General features: G+C 54.5%; 1 protein-coding gene across 1 annotated transcript; it reads right to left on the bottom strand.

Moving 5' to 3' along the window:
• Positions 1 to 333: 333 nt before the first annotated feature.
• DRC1 (dynein regulatory complex subunit 1) lies at positions 334 to 13,649 on the bottom strand. The gene is made up of 17 exons (XM_005146471.2): positions 13,426 to 13,649; positions 12,027 to 12,120; positions 10,887 to 10,999; positions 9,112 to 9,295; positions 8,375 to 8,512; positions 7,550 to 7,636; positions 6,839 to 6,961; positions 4,070 to 4,209; positions 3,615 to 3,749; positions 3,260 to 3,489; positions 2,708 to 2,880; positions 2,271 to 2,360; positions 1,743 to 1,850; positions 1,274 to 1,425; positions 737 to 892; positions 529 to 631; positions 334 to 390 (listed from the first exon to the last, which is right to left on the bottom strand). The coding sequence occupies exons 1-17, from the start codon at positions 13,647 to 13,649 to the stop codon at positions 334 to 336; spliced, it is 2,307 nt and encodes a 768-aa protein (XP_005146528.2).
• Between the last annotated feature and the right edge of the window lie 4,386 nt (positions 13,650 to 18,035).

Raw genomic sequence — 18,035 nt, 5'->3', positions numbered from 1 at the left:
CCAAAACCAGGACACAGCAGTGGGATGCTGACCCTCAGGAGGTGGAGGGTCCTGGCTTGGGCTCCATGGAGAGAAGGGAGGACCCCGACCACATAGCTTTGTAGCATAAGTGATATGGGAAAAGCTTTCCCATGGTGCCATGAGTCCCTCGGATTTGGGTTATGCTTGGCTGTGGGTCCCCAGCACCTTTGGAGGCAAACAGGGCTCTCAGGATACACACACACTCATGCCTGGTTTGGGAAGGGTTTATTAGCCCTGGCCCCAGACACAGCTTCACCTCTGGGCAGAGAAAAGCTGTGGCCTGGCCCTGTGCACTCACTGTGCTTCCCTGGGTCAGGACAGGTTCAGGTCCATCCACTGGGTGGGAGGGCAGATCAGTTTGCTGTTCAACTGTAGGGAGAATCCCCCTGAGCCTGGCAGTGATGGGCTCTGGGCAGTGACCCCATGTCTGGGATCTCTGTGTGGGGCACACAGCACGGGATGGATGAAGGAGGAGGATATTGCACTCGAGGAGGGTACTGCACTCACCCCGGAGTTGATGTACTCCTCCAGCAACCGGTGCAGCTCTGAGTTCTGCTGCTGAAGGATGGCTGCTTCGGTGAGCAGGATGGCCCTCCGCTTGAGGACCTCACTGAACAAGGAGGGCAGAGGGTTCATGGTGGTGCCAGCCCCACTGTGGTTTCCCCAGGCACACCACCAGCCTGCCCTGTCCCCAACAGCATTGCCAGGCACTCACTAATAGTCCTCCAGTGCTGCTGCCAGTGCATCCCACAGCTTCAGCGTCGTCTCGGGGATCACATGTGCCACAGCTTCCCAGTATTCCCCATCCTTAGAGCTATCCCGTACCTGTAGCACCTCCTTATCCTTGTCTTTTTCCTTCTCCTCTCCCTCCCTCTGCCTGGGGGACAGAGAACAAAGCCCTGGGGCTCAGCTCCTCGTTGGAGAGGAACAGCCCCTCAGCTGCCCTGAGCACCACTGCCATCATCACATGGATGAGTATGACCCCACAGCTGGTACCTGCCTGCTCCAGGGCTTTGCTTCCCTCCCCGTGCTGCTGCTCATCTCCTGCCTGGTCATCCCCAGCCATCCCTCACACAGGCCCTGCTTGTACCCCTGTGCTGGTGGGACCCTCCTCACCCCTCTGTAATCTTGCCGGGCAGGCAGAGGGAAGCTCTTGCTGCAGCCAGGGCAATGCAGTCCACCCAGAGACCCTGCTGTGCCCCAGCCTGGCTCCCTCCTAGCAACAACAGCCCCACTCTGCCCATAGTCCTACCTCAACTTGTCAAAGTCCCGCACAAATGCTTTCAGGATCTTTAGGACATCATCAGTGTGGATGTGCACAGATGGGAGCGAGCTCTGAGGGGATTTGTCGCTCTGGGTGCTGGATCCAGTATCCTCTCTGCTCTCACCTGGGCTGCTCTGGCTCTGGAGGGAAGGCCAGCAAGCTGGGCACAGTGTCTTGACCACCTCCTCCTCCCCAAGAGCCACCTTCCCCCTGAAAGCTCCAGCTGCCCATAGCCTTGTGCCTTGGCAAATTTAGGGAGCTGATGCAAAAATTCATGTGCAAGAGGCTCTATTCAGCCACAACAGAAGGTTATATCCCCTCAGCCCTGGCACACATAACTCCCTTGTCCCATCACAGGGAAACATTTCAGGATCAACACGCTGTTCCCCCTCTCTGCCCTCCCTGGGTGTTCAGATGCTCTGCTCCTTCTTCCCTGCACCCCTGGGCTCTTCCTCACTGCTGTCCCTGGTGATCCCACCTGGCTGGCAGCCACCTCCTGGGATTTGTACTTCAGGAAAAAGTCCAGCAGCTGGTACAGGTCATCCTCACTGTTGATTCCGATGGCCTGGGGAGGCAGAGGAACCAGGTCAGCCTCCTGCTGAGACATCACAGGAGGGGGACTGGAACAAAAAGCATCTCCCAGGAGCAGAGGGTACCCCTCTGACGATGCCACTCAAAGGCAGCAGTGAGTGGTAAGAAGGGGACACTGTGGGACAGCTGGGGCTATCTGTGGAAGGGAGAATCTGAGGATAGGTTGGAGGGGCCCTGGAGATGTTGTCCAATTCATCAGCAGGACAGCCTTGAGAAGCATCCAGCCACAGTCCTTCACACCCTCTTGCAGTGCTCCTCTCCCCTTGCTGCCCCAGAGTACCCCCAGTAGCCCAGCCAGACCTCACTGGAGGGGCTGAGACTCCCAGACCCTATGGACATAGGGCAGAGAGCTTTCCCTTCCCTGCAGCCCCTGATGGGCCAAGCCACAGCTCACCGCAAAGATGTAGTCAAGCTTTATGAGAATGCGGTTGTGCCTCTCCAGCACTTTCAGGGGCTTCAGCAGCTTGTTCTCAATGAGGAAATCCTAGAGAGACAGGCAGGAGAAGAGGGTGCAGAGAAACAGTGAGTGTCTGTCCCTGCCCAGAGGCCAGCCCATGCCATGCTATAGCTGTGCCATCTCTGTGGTGCCTAGCTGAGCAGGAAGGGTGGGGAGCAGCCAGGCAGAGTGTGAAGCTGGGCAGGGCCAGGGGGGTCTGGAACAGCCACCTGGAGACAGCTCTCTGACAACAGGCTGCTTGCCATAGCAAGGCAGTGCCATGCAGAAGCCTTCACCCCAAGACACGGAGCTCAGGAGAGATCCCCTACAAGCTGGAGCAAGTAGGGATGACATGGCCACTCCCTGACCAAGGCACGGGCTACATCATCACGCACCGACTCTTGGCTCACGAGCTCCAGGATCCTCTTTGCAGTCTTCTTGGAGATATTTCGCAGGGCTGTGACTCTGCCCTCAACCTTCACTGCATCTTCTTGTCCCCCTTCACTGCTGCCCACTTCTTCTTTCTCCTCTCTCCCTTCCTCTTCTTGTCCTTCCCCAGAGCTGCCCTCTGAAACACAGAGAAAGAAGGACGAGCAAACACCTTTATGCTTTGACTGTGCTCCCCAGTCACATCACTGCAGGAGTGATCAGGGAAATCACAGTTATTCCCTGTGACTTGAAAAGTGCCCCAAAGATCCTGGGACACAATCTCTGGTCAGCTTGTCCAGAACTGGGAGCACTGGAAAAAAGTACAGCACAAAGATCCTCACATTGGTTTGGCATGAACCAGCTCAGGGCTGGGCACAGCCTCTGCTTGGGCTCAAAACGTCACCCCTGTAAGATCCTACCTTGCAATGGCAAGGACAGGAGTAACAGGAGGAGATGTCCTGGAGGAAGCTGAGGCTCTCCCACTGCTACAAGGGTGACAAGGGCACTGTGCATCCTACCTGTCAAGACCTCTGCAGCCAGTTTGGTTGCCCTCCTCTTCATCTTATAATGCCCAAGGGGGCCGACATTGTTCAGGAACCAGTAATGAGGTTCTTCCCAGGGCAGCCCCAGCTGCTGGATGTGTATGATGCGATCTGCATTGAGGACTTTCCGCATCAGCCCTTTGGCTTCTGCCTCATTCATAAGCCAGACCTCCATGAACTTCTCGGCATCGGCAACAGCAAACTGCCTGTGCAGAAGGAAGATGGCCCATGGAAGCAGGCTCCATGCCCGTGAATGACAAGTCGGCTCCCTCTGCACCTCACTTAGGTGCTCTGAGGCTTTATCATGGGTGGATGCCCACGCACACCCCACCTCATCCTCCTGTGCAGGTCCTTGCACCGCACTCTGATGCGCTCGCAGTCGGCTGCCATGCTCTGTTTCTCCTCTCTGAACTGCTTCTCTCGATTGGCCAGTTTTATTTTCAGGTTATTGAGCAAGCTGTGGAGCCTGGGGAGGAACAGCAAAGCTGGGCACCCCCAAAGAGGCACTTTTGGGCATACCCAGCTTGTATGAAAGCTTTGGGACTTGAGGCTGTGTATCTACTAGCAATGACTCAGTAACAAGGCCTGAGTGAGACTGATGCAGCTGACCATGGCCAGCCTATTCCAAGTGCTCTGGGGATGACCCTGCCCTGGGCTAACCTCTGCTCAGGGATGGGTTGGGACAGAGCTTGTTAGTCTGTGCTAGGTGATGGGCTCCCCAAAAATTGGCATATGGGAGGCGATAGCTGGTAAAGCAGAGCCCACCTTCCAGGGATGTGCTTTTACCGGTTGAGCTTCCTCTTCTGTTTGGCTCTGATGATGATGTTCTCCTCATCCCGCTTCTTAAGTACTTGAAGGTTGAAATCCAGCTTCTCCTGGTTCAGGAGATAGACAGCTTTCATCTGCTGGAGCTGCCTCTCCAGGTTCTGACATTCCAGAAAACATAAGAACAAGTTGTGCCATAAGCAAAGGCCACACTGAAGCCTGGATCCTACTGATCCTGCATCTCCAAACCCCATCTTCCCACACACATTTTCCCAGCTGACATGGCATTCCTCATGTGTGAGTGGTGGAGATGCTGCTGTCCATCAGTACATGCTACAGGGCCATGTTTGGGGAAGGGAGAACAGACATGTTTTATCCAACTTTCACTCAGTGGAGCACAAATTCTGGCCTCTCTTTTCAACGTAGATGCTGATTTGCATGTCAGTTTTAAGGATTGCATGTCTCTCAATTAACCAAGAGGCCCAGAAGTTATTTGGCAACCTGGAGGAGAGGACACACAGGATTGCCTGCGCTCCAGGTCTTAATGAAACCAGAACAAAACAAGCAAAGTATCTGTGACGGCAGCATCACACTGCATAGCCTGGACACAGGACAGAGGCAGTGAGTTCTGCTCCCTTTGCTCCACAGATGAAGTGGAGGAGACAGCTGCAGTGGAGGACACATCTCTATCAGCTTCCCAGCACCTCAGTTGCTTGACAGCTGATGGAAAGGAAGAGCCACTTCGTGGGCTGATTGCTCCAGTCTCCTGGGGCTGCTGCTCTGGGCTGGGAGGCATCACATCCTGCCAATAACTGCTGTCAGCTCTACAGGTCACTTTGATGATGAGCTCAGGGGCACAGTGGCATCACAGGCAGAATGACTGTATGGATGGGTGAGATTTGGTGTGGTTTAATTCATCAGTGTGTTTTCCAGGTGCAAAGGAGGCAGGAGTCTGATACTGAAAAAATCTCATAATACAGTGCTTTACTGAGGAGCCTATAAGGACTTCTTCCATGTTAGAAAGTGATTGGTATGAAGCTCCTGCATGCCCCTAAATTAGAGCATCAGCTACAGGCTTGGTTGTACACAGCAGTCTGCACAGCAGAGATACCCAGCAGGGTCTCTCTAGGCCCAGGGAGATCTCTGAGGGCAGATAAAGAGTCCTGAGCTGTAGGCTAGAAGCAGGGAAGACACTGGTACCCGAGTCAGGTGCCTTGCAGCTCTCCTGGGTAGCCCTACTTACAACACAGAGTATACAAACAGCCTGAGAAGACACGCAGAAGCCATCCCACCTGGTTAGGATCAGTGCTTGACTGAAGAAAAGATGGAGGTAAATCCCAGCAGGGCCAAGGGACCTCCTCCTTATAGCACATGGAGGAAAGCTATGGCCCAATCCCTGTATTTAAAATGCTGGTTCCCATCTAGGGAAACTGGTGAGTATTCAATAACCCTCAAACCACAGACTTCATTGATAGGTATTGGCTTAACTCCTGCTTCAGAGATACCTCAGGGTAATGATACCACAGTTTAATCAGGAAAATAGGTACTTCCAGCTTCTCTTTTCTTCTGAAGGGAACCAGGAGGGCATGTAGCTCCTCCCTCTCCCCCACAGAGAGAAAACTTCACCAAACCAGTCCTAGCAGAAGTTGACTTCAGCTGTTCCTAAAACCATGTATCACAGAGCACCAAACCAAGGGCACAGTCACTCTTGCTAACCAAGTCCTTGCCACTTTCCTAGCTTGAAATGTCAACCCAAACTCTGAATGCCAATTTAAATCTTTCCTACCAAAACTCAACCCCATGACAGAGGACACATATCTGTATGCATCTCCCTACAGAACTCTCTTTCACAGCCTCAGCAGCCCCAGCCTTTCAACTTCTTCTTAGGGTTCATTTGTCTGCTTGGTCTGTTCTAGACACTCTCACTTGTTCCCAAGGATGTTGTCAAACCTGGACAAGGACACATAGATATAGGGAAGAATAATTCCCTCCCCTGCCTTACAAATAAACACTCCCCCAACCGCAGCTTAAGGCAGCAGGTGCCTTTTTCAACAGCTCCCCATCGCCATCTGTGAACCTTGATCTCCGGCACGCTGCTAGTTACACACTCTGTCACTTCCAGATTATCAATATGAAGAACCCACAGTCAGGACTGTGCCCCCAGGACATACCCTTTCAGGCTGACAGGGACCTTGAAACAGTAATATTTCACCTGCAGTTGTGTAAAACCTTCCAGACACCAAACCCTTGCCTGTATTTCCCTGGGCTTCCTAGGAGGACTGTGCTCTTCCATAGCATGCTCTCTTACCTGAGTACAGGCAAACTCATTACAGTTCTCACACCACGTGGGCTGCAAGGGCATTAGAGAAATCATTGGTCTGTGGCTAGATGTCAGAGCAAAAGCTCACACCTCTTAGGTCAAGACCCTGACAAAGGAGGAAATTGGGCTGATCTGAAATGATGTGGTGTCAGAACAGTCACACAATTTAATCTTCCTTCTCAAACATGATGTCAGAAATAGCAAACCCCTTAACTTTCTCAGGTGTTTCATACACCTAGTTCAGGTGCTAGAGATCTCTGAGATCCAAGGGCAGAGGGACACTATGGTATAGGATCCATGGAGAGAACAGCAGCTCTGTCACCCTGTTGACACAGGCCTGAACTGTGCACACTGAAGAGCTGAAGTGACCAGATTCCAGCTGCAGCTTTCCTACCAGAACCAGCTACACATAGAAAAGCCTGGGGAGAACTGATCCACTGCCACATGGCACACACCAGCCTCTTCTGTACCTCTACATCATTCTCCAGCTGCATCTTCATGTTGTTATACTCCTCCTCATCCTGCAGCCGCAGCTGAGTCAGCTGTTTCTCAAACTCTTCCACCTTCCTCATGCGGGCACTGAGGTATTCCATCTATGGGCAAAAGGAGAATGTTGTTTATCAACAGTGACAGCTTCCTCCTGTGATCATAGTTCCTTTGGGTAGCCCAAAGCAAGGTCGTGCATGGATAATTCCCCTGCAAAGAAGGCTGAAGAACTGCATTTTTGCTCCCCACACTGCTGAAGGACAGGCTGCTTTCATATGGAGGGGCTATGGGGAACTGAGGCTGCTCAGCCTGGAGAAAAAGAGGCTCAGGGGAGGCCTTACTGCTCTCTACAGCTGCCTGACATTAGGTTGTAGTGAGGTGGGGTTGCTCTGTTCTCCCAAGTAACAAGCGATAGGACAAGAGGAAATGGCCTCGAGCTGCTGCAGGGAAGGTTTAAATTGGATATCAGGAAAAATTTCTTCCCTGAAAGGGCTGTCAAGCAGTGGGAGAGGATGCCCAGGGCAGTGGTGGAGTCACCATCCCTGGAGAAAGTTAAAAGATGTATAGATGTAGCACTCAAGAACATGGTTTAGTGGTGTTCTTGGCAGTTCTGGGTTAACATTTGGGATTAAGGATCTTAAAAGTGTTTTCCAACCTAAACAATTGAGTAATTCTAAATCCCACATGGACCTTACCTCCTGTGCATTGTGGGCCTGGATGGCTTCCTCCCACTTCTTCCTGTGGCTGTCCAGCAGCTCTCTCCGTTCCTCCTCAAAAGCTTTCTGTGCAGAAGACAGAGCCCTTCACCATCATGTTGGCACCATTCATTGCCTACTTACACCAATCCAGGCCAGCAGCTTCCAGGAGAGGATTGGCTGCAGACTGGTGCTGCTGTCTGATGAACAAACACTGGCCTGATCTCTCTGTAACAGGAGACCTCCCTCTGCAAACCCAAGGGGACTGCTGCTATCAGCCACCGGGAGCTGGGAGGGATGCTCTGGGTGGTGGGTAGCAATGTCAGCTCACTGGAAATCATTGTTTGGTAATCTGCAGTGGAGCTGGATCAGGCAGCCACTTGATTCCACCTTACAAGACATTGAATGGAGAAGGATGCCCTCACTCAGCAACAAGTGCAGGTTTGATCCAGAAGGTAAGGCTAAAGAACCTTTGTGCTCTGCAGAAGGTAAGGCTAAAGAACCACAATAGTCCTTTCTGGCTTTTAGAGACATGAATAACCAGCCATCAAGCAGCAGCGGTTTTTGCACATGACTGAGTTGCTCTGCACTGAACCGCAGTGCTTCACAGCAGGGTATAAACCAGCCCCTCAGCACTCAGCACCATTCAGTGCTCTTGCTTGGCTGGATTTCAGCCTCATTCACCAAGACATTAGCCATGCTGCTCTGGACAGTAGTCAACCCAGTCAGTGCAATGAGCCCTAGGTCTTTTTGACATAGGTATGGAGAAGCAAGTGGCTGCAGGTTTTCTTGTTGGGCTCTTCCTCCACCATATGAAGTGGCTACCTCAATCTGTAGGAAGTTATGACGGTAAGTTTTCAGCATGGTCCTGATCTGTTCCTCCATTCGCTCCAAAAGCAAGTGGATATCCTCTGACTGCTTCTTAATGGCCTGCACGTATTGTTCATCTTTGTTTTTCAGCTCCTGGAGGAGGAGAGCAGATGCTGAAATCAGAGAGAAGGATTTGACCAAGAATCCTCAGGGGCTAACTGAAAGGGTAGGACCCAGATAGGTCTTAGCAGGTAGGATAGGACTCTGTCTTTTCCAGAGAAGAGGTGATAAGAGCAAAGAGACAAAGATGGGAGGGGAGACAGATCATCACTGCCAAAGGTTCAGGTGAGATGGGGTGAGAGGTGACAGGCCTTGCAGACACACCACTCCTTCTCTGGGGGCAAGAGAACCCAATGTGGGAATGCCTTCTTCCCTCTACAAAACCACTCCCCCTCTCTGCTCATGTGTCTTTTATTTTTATTGTGTAATTTGGGCCCCACCAGCTAGTCATACTGCTGCCAGTGTCCTGTGTGTCTGTCCCTGTACACTGCACATTGCTAGAGCACCCATGTCAGGACACTGGCACTGCAACTCGTGGCACAATTTCAACCCAAAGCAACTGACACTGCACAGACCCCAGCCACCTGCTGGTGGATTGAAGACCCAGACACTGGGATGCTTTAGAATAGTATCCTCCAGAGCCTGAACCCTCTCCAGCCTTGCCAGCTGTTCCTGCCTGGTCCCCATGCTACCTGCTGCAGTTCACTGATGAGCTTGTTCTTCTGCTCCAGAAGCAGCACACACAGCTGCTGCTGTTGGTTCAGCAGCTGCCACAGATCCTGTGGGATTGTCATGTCCTTGGCCAAGGCCCATTTGGAGGTGATCTCTGCAAACTTCTGTGTGCTAGACTTGGCTTCATTCTCCAGCTTCTGCATTCTGCATATAATAAGGAGCACATGGCAAATGGGGAGCTGGGACAGGGCAGCAAGTGCTTAAGACACGGTTTGGTGGCCCAGCCTGCAGGAGCACTTTTACCTACAAACCCAGTTTGAATTCAAAGTGGCCTCAAGATACCAGTGGAACAGCAGCTTTCTTCCAAGTGCTTGTTAGAGCTGAGATCCTGCATGCCCTTCTCTTCAGACAGGCATTTCCCTAGCTCTGCCCTTATCCAGGGGAGAAAAGGCTGAGGAGCTCAGCGCAAGCAGCAGTCACCTTTGTAAGAAGCACTAGTGCTTCTGCCAAGCAAGCTGTCTCTGGGCAAGAGGAGATGGACAAGCAGTGCCAAACAGCCTCCCAGCTACATCTAGACTTGGTAGTTAAATTGTTCAGAGACCATACTCCAGCTAAAGCCAAATGGCGATGAACAGCCAGCATCCATACTACAAAACTCATTCCTCTTCCAGAGACACCATTCAACATGCTCTGGGAATGGCCCTTGGCTCAGGCTGAACAGCGGCCCCACCTTTGCAACCCCCAGACTTGCTCTAAGGACAGTTGTCTGACAGGGCATCTGCTTCCTTAATGAGATTCCCACAGGGAAGCGCACTGAGCAAGGGACATGCATTCGGCTACAGCCAGCCTCCCACAAACTGTTCCTACAGTGCCCTCCAAAGGCAGCGGGAGCTAGGACTCCGGGTTTCCCAGCTGCTTTAGTCCTGCGGACAGGGCTGAAAGAGCCCATCCCTTGGAGGCTGTTCCCCTCCTCTGGTGAAGCAGGACAGGTTTGCCCAGGAAAGCACACAGAGATGATCAGAGAATATTCGAGGCTGGAAGGGCTTCAGGAAATCACCAGCCCCTGGTCACAGCAGGATTAACTTCAGTGTCACAGCAGATTGTGCATGTACTGAGTATCTGCAAGGAGAAAGATCTCTACAGTATCAGAGGGCCCTGACCCAGCATCTGACCACTCTCACCGCGAAGACCTTAATATCCAGTTCATCAAATGAGCACATCGTCACATTCTTCCCCCTCCTCACACATGTCCTGATGTGGCTGTCCCAGCACATTCCCTTGCTATGGCTAATAACTACCTCTACCTCCATGACTGGAGGACAGCCTCTGGAAAAAGGCCACCTCTTAGCACACAGTAGCATGTTCTCCACCATGGTGTCACCTCCAGGCTCAGGAGACCTGTTCAGCGAGGAACACTCAAGGGCAAATGTGCATATGCTTCTGGAGCAAGGAGGACCACAAATATAGATGGTAAAGGCTCCTGGTGTGAAAAGTTGAGAACCAGCTGTGTTTCTGCAACACTGGAGCTGAAGATGCGATGGGTCTGTAGGACACCGGTAACCAGGCATCCATAGTACTGCAGTGCCAGCTGAGGAAGCCACCAGCCTTGACCCTCAGAGCTCTGTAAAGATCCCGCTGTGGCAGGTAGGACCTGCAGGCTCTTTGCCTCAGTTTTTCTTACAAACATAAACTCAGCGTAGCCCTGATTGCTGAGCGCTCCTGGATGACCAAGAAAGCTGCACCACAGCTGCACCTCTCCTTCCCAACAGTGCAGACCCACCGCGCAGTCTCTCACCTCTGCAGCTTCAGCTCTGCATTCTCTGCCCTCCTCTGCGTCTCCCTCAAGTCAGCAGCCACCTGGATATTTGTCACCATCTGCGTGCCCTCAAATTGCAGCTTGGCCAGCCTCTGTGAAGTAGGTGGTACACAGCTCACACACAGGACCTGAGCTCTGGAGGAAAGGATGCTGGGGGAACTCCTGCTATGCCCACCCAGGGTCTGATTCATGTCCGGATGCTGAGGTGCCTGTGTGGACCCATAGGCCCTGTCTTCTTATGCTATGGCACTATTGATGAGCACAGCAAGGACCTGCTGGAGTGAGTCCAGAGGAGGCCACAAAGATGCTCTGAGGGCTGGAGCACCTCTCCTATTGAGCCAGGCTGAGAGAGCTGGGCTTGTTCAGCCTGGAGAAGGATCCAGGGAGACCTCAGAGCAGCTTCCAGTGCCTAAAGAGGCCAACAAGAAAGCTGGAGAAGGGCTTTTGACAAGGGCCTGTAGGGACAGGACAAGGGGGAATGGCTTTAACCTGACAGAGGGGAGATTGAGATGAGCTCTTAGGCAGAAGTTGCTCCCTGTGAGGGTGCTGAGGCCCTGGCACAGGGTGCCCAGAGAAGCTGTGGCTGCCCCATCCCTGGCAGTGCTCAAGGCCAGGTTGGACACAGGGGTTTGGAGCAACCTGGTCTAGTGGAAGGTGTCCCTGCCTATGACAGGGGATTGGGACTGGATGAGCTTGAAGGTCCCTTCCAACCCAAACCATTCTGTGATTCTGTGACTTCAATGCACCCATGGGTCCTCCCTCTCCTGCAAAGCCTTCCAGGCCATCAGCACAGAGGAATGTGCCCTGAGCACCTTCTTGTTTTGCTTCTCTTGCATACGGAGATGGGTTAGGGGTGTTGCGCTGGGGTTTGGATGTATGGTGTCAGTCCCAGATTGTACCAATATATGGACTGTTTGTCACAGGGACATTGTATCCCCAGGATCCAGCTCAAGAATCAGCCTCAACCCAGTCCTGAGGAGTTCCTTTCCCTGCTTCTTCTCACCTTCTCACATAAATGCTGCTGCCTAATTCTGAGCACCACATAAAGCTAAAAGTAGGGTAAAACCAAATATCCAGAGGTCAGGGCCCCAAGAAGACCTTGCTGCCCTACTGCCCCACCTGCCGGCTCTCCTCAATCTGCTGGTGGCTCTTTCTCTGTTCTTCCTTCTTCTCCTCTACTACCTTCGGCTCTGCCTCTTCTCCAAGGGCCTCTCTGGGCAGTAAAGGGAAAAAGACAGGACATTTTGAACCAGAACTATTTTCCTAATGCTCCGACTTGGCTTTGGATCTGGGATCCCAGCCCAGACAGCATGGTTCAGTGTGGGTTTAGCCCCAGGCCAGGATGTCCCCACAGCTGCAGAAAGGAGACACAAAAGGGTGGGACAGCCCCCAGAGGGAAAACAGGGTCTGAGCTTCCCTTTCTGAAGCCGGGAGGGGAGCCCATGCCTGGCTACTGCACAGGGCTGGGGGGTCCACTTGCCCCTGTTTGCTTCCCAGAGGGAGGAGAGCAGGGGGCAGAAACTGCCTGGGGAACGCTGAGGTGGGAGGGGTGGCCCTTGCTTGGCCATGAAGACAGCCAGCTTCTGTCTGGTGCCATTTCAGCACTGGCACTGATCCCATGCTAGATCCTTGGGCTCAATTTAACCTTTAAGGAAGTCTCCAGGACTGGGAAGGGAAAAATAAGCCTGTTGGACTGGGGGTGGATGTCAGTGACCTAGGTCTGTTTTGGCCCCATGGGTTGGTAATGGGCTTGGCAGGCACTTTGCTAGAGTTCACTCTTAGGCTGGGGAGGGGGTTGTGGGTTCAGTCCTGGTTTGGGGAAAGGTGTGCCTCATTGCTGGTGCATCCCAGATTGGGACTCATGGACTGCGGATGCCATGGGTCTGGTGCTGATTCGTCCACAGGGGCAGAGTGTCTGTGGCAGGACCATACCTTGGGGAAGGGTTATTGCTGCCCTTGTGCTGGACTGAGGACACAACAGGGATATCTGCGGATTTGAGCTGAGCTGGGATTGGAGGCACAGCCTCTGACCTCCTGCCGCTTGGCAGGGCATGCAGAAGGCCGCTGACTGGTCCAGGGCTCAAGGTGGTCCCTGACCCAAGGCCAGTTTGGGGAGAGATCCTGGGTCCCATGAGGGCTGGTAAGGCCACATCAGGTCTCTGCCCTGCCAGTTCATGCCCCGGTGTTGGTGTGGGCAGATGTTCTGGGCCCTGGGGATGGTCTCCGAGCTGGTGCTGGCCCTCACTGGGTTTGGGTGACTGGGACTCCCACTTTGGGTGAGGAACTGGCACTAGTTTGGAGCCGGGGACATCAAGCCCAGTGCCAGCTGGGGGAAGAGGAGATAACCTGTGACTAGACATGGGTCTGGGGGGAAGGTGCAGGACGCGGCGCCGGTTTAGGGCACGAGGGCGCCTGGACCCGGCTCTGATTTAGGGCGAGACAGCGGGGGGGGGGGGGGGGCGGGAGGGGGTATACAGCCGCCACAACCGCGGCCGTGGGATCGGGCCCCGTTCCTCACCGGCGCTTGGCATCGAGGCGCGCAGCGATGCGGCGGCGGCGAGCGGCGATGCGCTCCTCGGGACCGGGGCCGGGGTCGGTGCCGCCAGGGCCCTGTCCCGGGCCCCGCCATCCCGGAGCCGCGGCCTCCGCGCCCGCTCCGCGCCTCATCCCGCACGGGCAGCCCGAACAGCGGCACCGCTCACCCGCGTCCCGCCGTCGCCAGGCAACACCCGCACCGCGCATGCGCCCAGCTGCCGTTTCCGCGCATGCGCGCTGCGGTCCAGGTGCTGCGGTAGCGGGGATTGTGGGCGTGAGGGTGATGGGTCTCATGGGGTGGGGAGTGGGTCTTGGGGCAAGTAATGGGGGTCAGGGGGCAGGGAATGGGTCTCCGGGGGCAGTTGTTGCCCAGAGACACCACCGCGCTGCCCTGTGCCCTGCTCCGCGCTGCCCGGTCGGTCAGCACAGCGCCTCTGACAGCACCGACCCGCAGGGACACCCGTGCTCATGGAGACCTGTGAAGGGATCCTCGCCGCTTGCCGGCTCAAGGCCAACCGCACGAATCAAGCCCGTGCCCAGTGTATGAAGTAAGTTAAAGTTCAGTGGGGCATTTGGCAGACTGCTCATGTCAGAGCCTTGAAGCATTCCAGTGGCAAACGGTATGTCTTGATGGAAGTAGTGTTGGAATTGTCTATGGCTACAGCTTCAGTGCGGCCACCAGAAATGAGACAATCAAGGCTTTGTGAACATGGTTCAGTGTTTTTCCCATGTCCACAGCCCTCGGTGATGATCTCCAGAAAAGCCCATAGGGCCCCATTGCTGGTGGGAGGTATTTGAACTGGGAAAACAGGGGTTCCCTGTGCACTTCTCCAAGCAGACTTGCAGCATCCTTGAGGGACATCTCTCTGCTGCTGCTGGGCCTCCTCTTGCATTCCTCTGTGGGTCCATTCATGGTTTTAGTCCTAGAGAAATGAGGCTGGAGGATGACATCAGTCCCAAGGCTGTGCACCCGTCACTGGGGATGAGTGAGGATGAATGGAGAGGTGCCCGGCAGTTACTGTGGGGCTCTCAAGCTGCCAATCTTGGAGCCCAGAAATGAGGAGGAAACAGGGATTTGGGATAGCTGGGGATAGAGGCCAGCCCCTCTCAGGGAGGGGATGAGGCACAGAACAGCCCCAGTGCCTGTGTGCCCCAGAACAGACACGTGCCCACATGCACCTCACCTGTCCCTTCTGCAGGTCTTGGGCAGCCACTGCTAGAACTTTGGGCTGCTTCAACAGGAAAGACACAGTGACTTCTCTGTTCTCTGTCAGATGCACTAGGGGGGTGACCCAAGGCTCTTCTTGGCTACTCTTGAAGAGAGAAAGGAGGCAAGAAGGGACACCAGGGCTCCGTTTGTCCCCCAGCAGGACCCCCACGGTAGGGAGGCTCCTCAGAGCCCCAGGCTGGGGGCAGAGAGGGGCCCTGAGGTGCAAACAGGGGCCCTGAGCAAAGGGACTAGGCTTGAGCTGTGGCACAGGCATCTCCTGGACTTCCCTGGCATTAACCCTCTCCCCCTGCAAGCCCTTCGGGATTCCACCTTCCTCGGCCTCTTCCACACAACAGGGCCCTGTGCCTCCTCCTGGATCTGTGCTGATCCTGCTTTTCCTCCCAACAGTACTGTGCATGCACGGGAAGCCTTTCCTCCAGGCAGAGGGCCAGCTGAGGAGGTTGATGGTCTCCTGGCTCAGTGCACACAGAAACCTTCAGGCTGTCAGCTCAACCATCTCTAGAGGGGCCAGAGGGACAACACCTTGCAGGGAGTCAACATTTTAGTGTCAGTCCCATTCCTGTTTCAGAACCCCATCCACACCAGAAGTCAGGGAGAAGCCATCACATCCCTCACCTCCATCCCAATGTTTCCAGGCTACACTATATCACTGTGCAGAAACACCTGAACACCACAGTTTTGATGGGTGCATGAGACAGTCCTGTTCTGTCCACATCCCTCCATGCTTTTCCCACACCACATCCTTGTCTCTAAATTGGAGACAAAAATCTGATGGATGGACCACCTGGTGGGTAAAGAACTGGTTGGATGGCCATACACTTGAGAGTTATGGTCAGTGGCTCAATGTCCAGCTAAAGACCGATAACAAGTGGTGTCTCTCAGGGGTTGGTGTTGGGCCTGATCCTGTTCAACATCTTTGTTGTTGACATGGAGAGTGGGATTGATGTGCAAGTCTGCCAATAACACTGTGTTTCAGTTGATACGCTGGAGGGAAGGAATGCCATACAGAGAGATCTTGACGTAACTGAGAGGTGAGCTGATGCCAACCTCATGAAGTTTAAAAATGCCAAGTGCAAGGTCCTACACCTGGGTCAGAGCAATCCCAGGCACAGCTACAGGTTGGGCAGGGAAGAGATTCAGAGCAGCCCTGCGGAGAAGGACTTGGGGGTGTTGGTTGATGAGAAAATGAACATGAGCCAGCTTCAGTGTGCGCTCGCAGCCCAGAAAGCAACCGTATCCTGGGCTGCACCAAAAGGAGCGTGACCAGCAGGTCGAAGGAGGTGATCCTGCCCCTCTACTCTGCTCTCATGAGACCTCACCTGCAGTATTGTGTTCAGTTCTGGTGTCCTCAACATAAAAAGGACATGGAACTGTTGGAACAAGTCCAGAGGAGGCCACGAGGATGATCAGGGGACTGGAGCACCTCCCATATGAAGACAGGCTGAGAAAGTTGGGGCTGTTCAGCCTGGAGAAGAGAAGGCTGCGTGGAGACGTCATAGCAGCCTTCCAGTATCTGAAGGGGGCCTACAGGGATGCTGGTGAGGGACTATTCATTAGGGACTGTAGTGATAGGAAAAGGGAGAATGGGATGTTCAGGTTGGGTATAAGGAAGAAATTCTTTACTGTGAGGGTGGTGAGGCACTGGAAAGGGCTGCCCAGAGAAGTGGTAAATGTTCATCCATGGCAGTGTTCAAGGCCAGGTTGTACAGAGCCTCGGGCAACGTGGTCTGTTGTGAGGCATCCCTGGCCATGGCAAGGGGGTTGGAACTGGATGATCTTAAGGTCTTTTCCAACTCTAGCTCTTCTATGATTCTGTGCTGTGCTCACCCTGCCCACGACAGTAGCACCTGCTCTCTCTGAGTTTCTCACACGTTTATTGGCCTGGCATCGAACTGCTTGACAGGCTGATGCCAGAGCTTGGATGGCATTGCCTGCTCCCCATCTGTGGTGCCTGTGGGTGCTGAGCCCCCTGAACTGGCCAAAATGCTGCTCCGCATGCTCTTCTTCAGTTTAGCACAGAGCTCCCTGAAGCACTGCACTCTGAGCCCCTGGTCCAGGCCCTTGTAGTCCACAGAGGGCAGGGGTTCCATACCAGCTCTGTGCAGCCGGTCCGGGGCCAGAGGGGAGGGTGCCCATGCCCACGGGGGCTGGCACCACGTGGGGTCCATGCTGGGGAGGTTGGCACTGCTGGTATTGCCCCCTTGGGTGTGCTTTGGAGCCCCTGCGTTCTGCCTGGCTGGTCTGGGGTGTGCTGACAGTGTCCCCTGGTCACTGAGGTCGAAGAATGATGCCTGCAAGTCCTCGCCATCCCCAGGGCTCCTGGGCAGAGGCTCATGGCACTTGTCACAGTAGCCCTCACAGATGTCCCCTTCGGTGATCCAGTGGCTGATCTTCTCCACGCAGACCAGCTGCCCACTGACAGCCAGCTCAATGCCCAGCCCCAGCTGCAGCCATGGATCCTTCCCGTACATCACCAAGTCCAGGGAGATGAGGTTGGCAGCCAGTACGGGCAGGCCCTGCTCCACTGTAGACTTGCTATGGTGAGGGCAGCTGCTGGTGAGGCACTGACAGCACTTCAGGCAGATGAGATACTCCTTCCTTATGGCTTTCTGTGGCAGTGAGGCACCACTATCCAGAATATTCTGCAGCTCATGCAGCAGGTCAAAGTAGATTTGGGTGAGGTTCAGGGACTCCACCAGGGATCTGGCGATGGAGGGCTGGTCCCTGAGGAGCTCTGCACTGAGATCTCTACCTTCATCTGTGGATCCTGTCCTGTAATGGTGTTCCCTTGCAGAGGCAGCTTCCCTAGTGTGGGTTCTGTGGGGGGAATAATGGCTGGCTGTGGGACCAGCATCTTCTCTCTGCCTTCTCCTGGGTGGCTTGGTGAGCTCCAGCTCCCTGGAGCCAGCCCTGGGGGTGCTGAGGACAAGCCCAGTCCTGCAGCATAAGGTGCAGAGCAAGGGGCCAGGCACCTTGCAGCACGAGGCTGAGCACAGAGAGGGGCACAAGGGCCACCACTGGGCTCTGTGGGAAGGGGTGCAGTGGGTGTCAGCAGCAGGCAGTGCCCTGGCATCTCTGCAGGGCTTTGCCCTGGCCCTGCCCAAGCCACCAACCACTTCCCTTGTCCCCCCAAGCCTTTCCTCAGGGGATCAAGGCTGACCCCAGGACCTGGTTCTGTGCTGGGTCCTGCCCTTGCCCACCCGTCACCTCCCCTGGCAATTGCAGGGTCAGAGGGACCCACATGTGGGGCTCCCCAGAGAGGGGTCCAGTAAGGGGCTGCCCTCCTGCAGGGAAGGGCTCTGCTTACTTAGCCTTTGGGTTCTCCTTCGGCCCCCTGGTGCCATCACACACAACGAAGTCTG

Source organism: Melopsittacus undulatus, chromosome 3 (genome assembly GCF_012275295.1).
Source record: "Melopsittacus undulatus isolate bMelUnd1 chromosome 3, bMelUnd1.mat.Z, whole genome shotgun sequence".
Lineage (NCBI taxonomy): Eukaryota > Metazoa > Chordata > Aves > Psittaciformes > Psittaculidae > Melopsittacus > Melopsittacus undulatus.
Note: the sequence above shows the minus strand (reverse complement) of the source record. Positions and strands in the feature narration are given on the sequence as shown.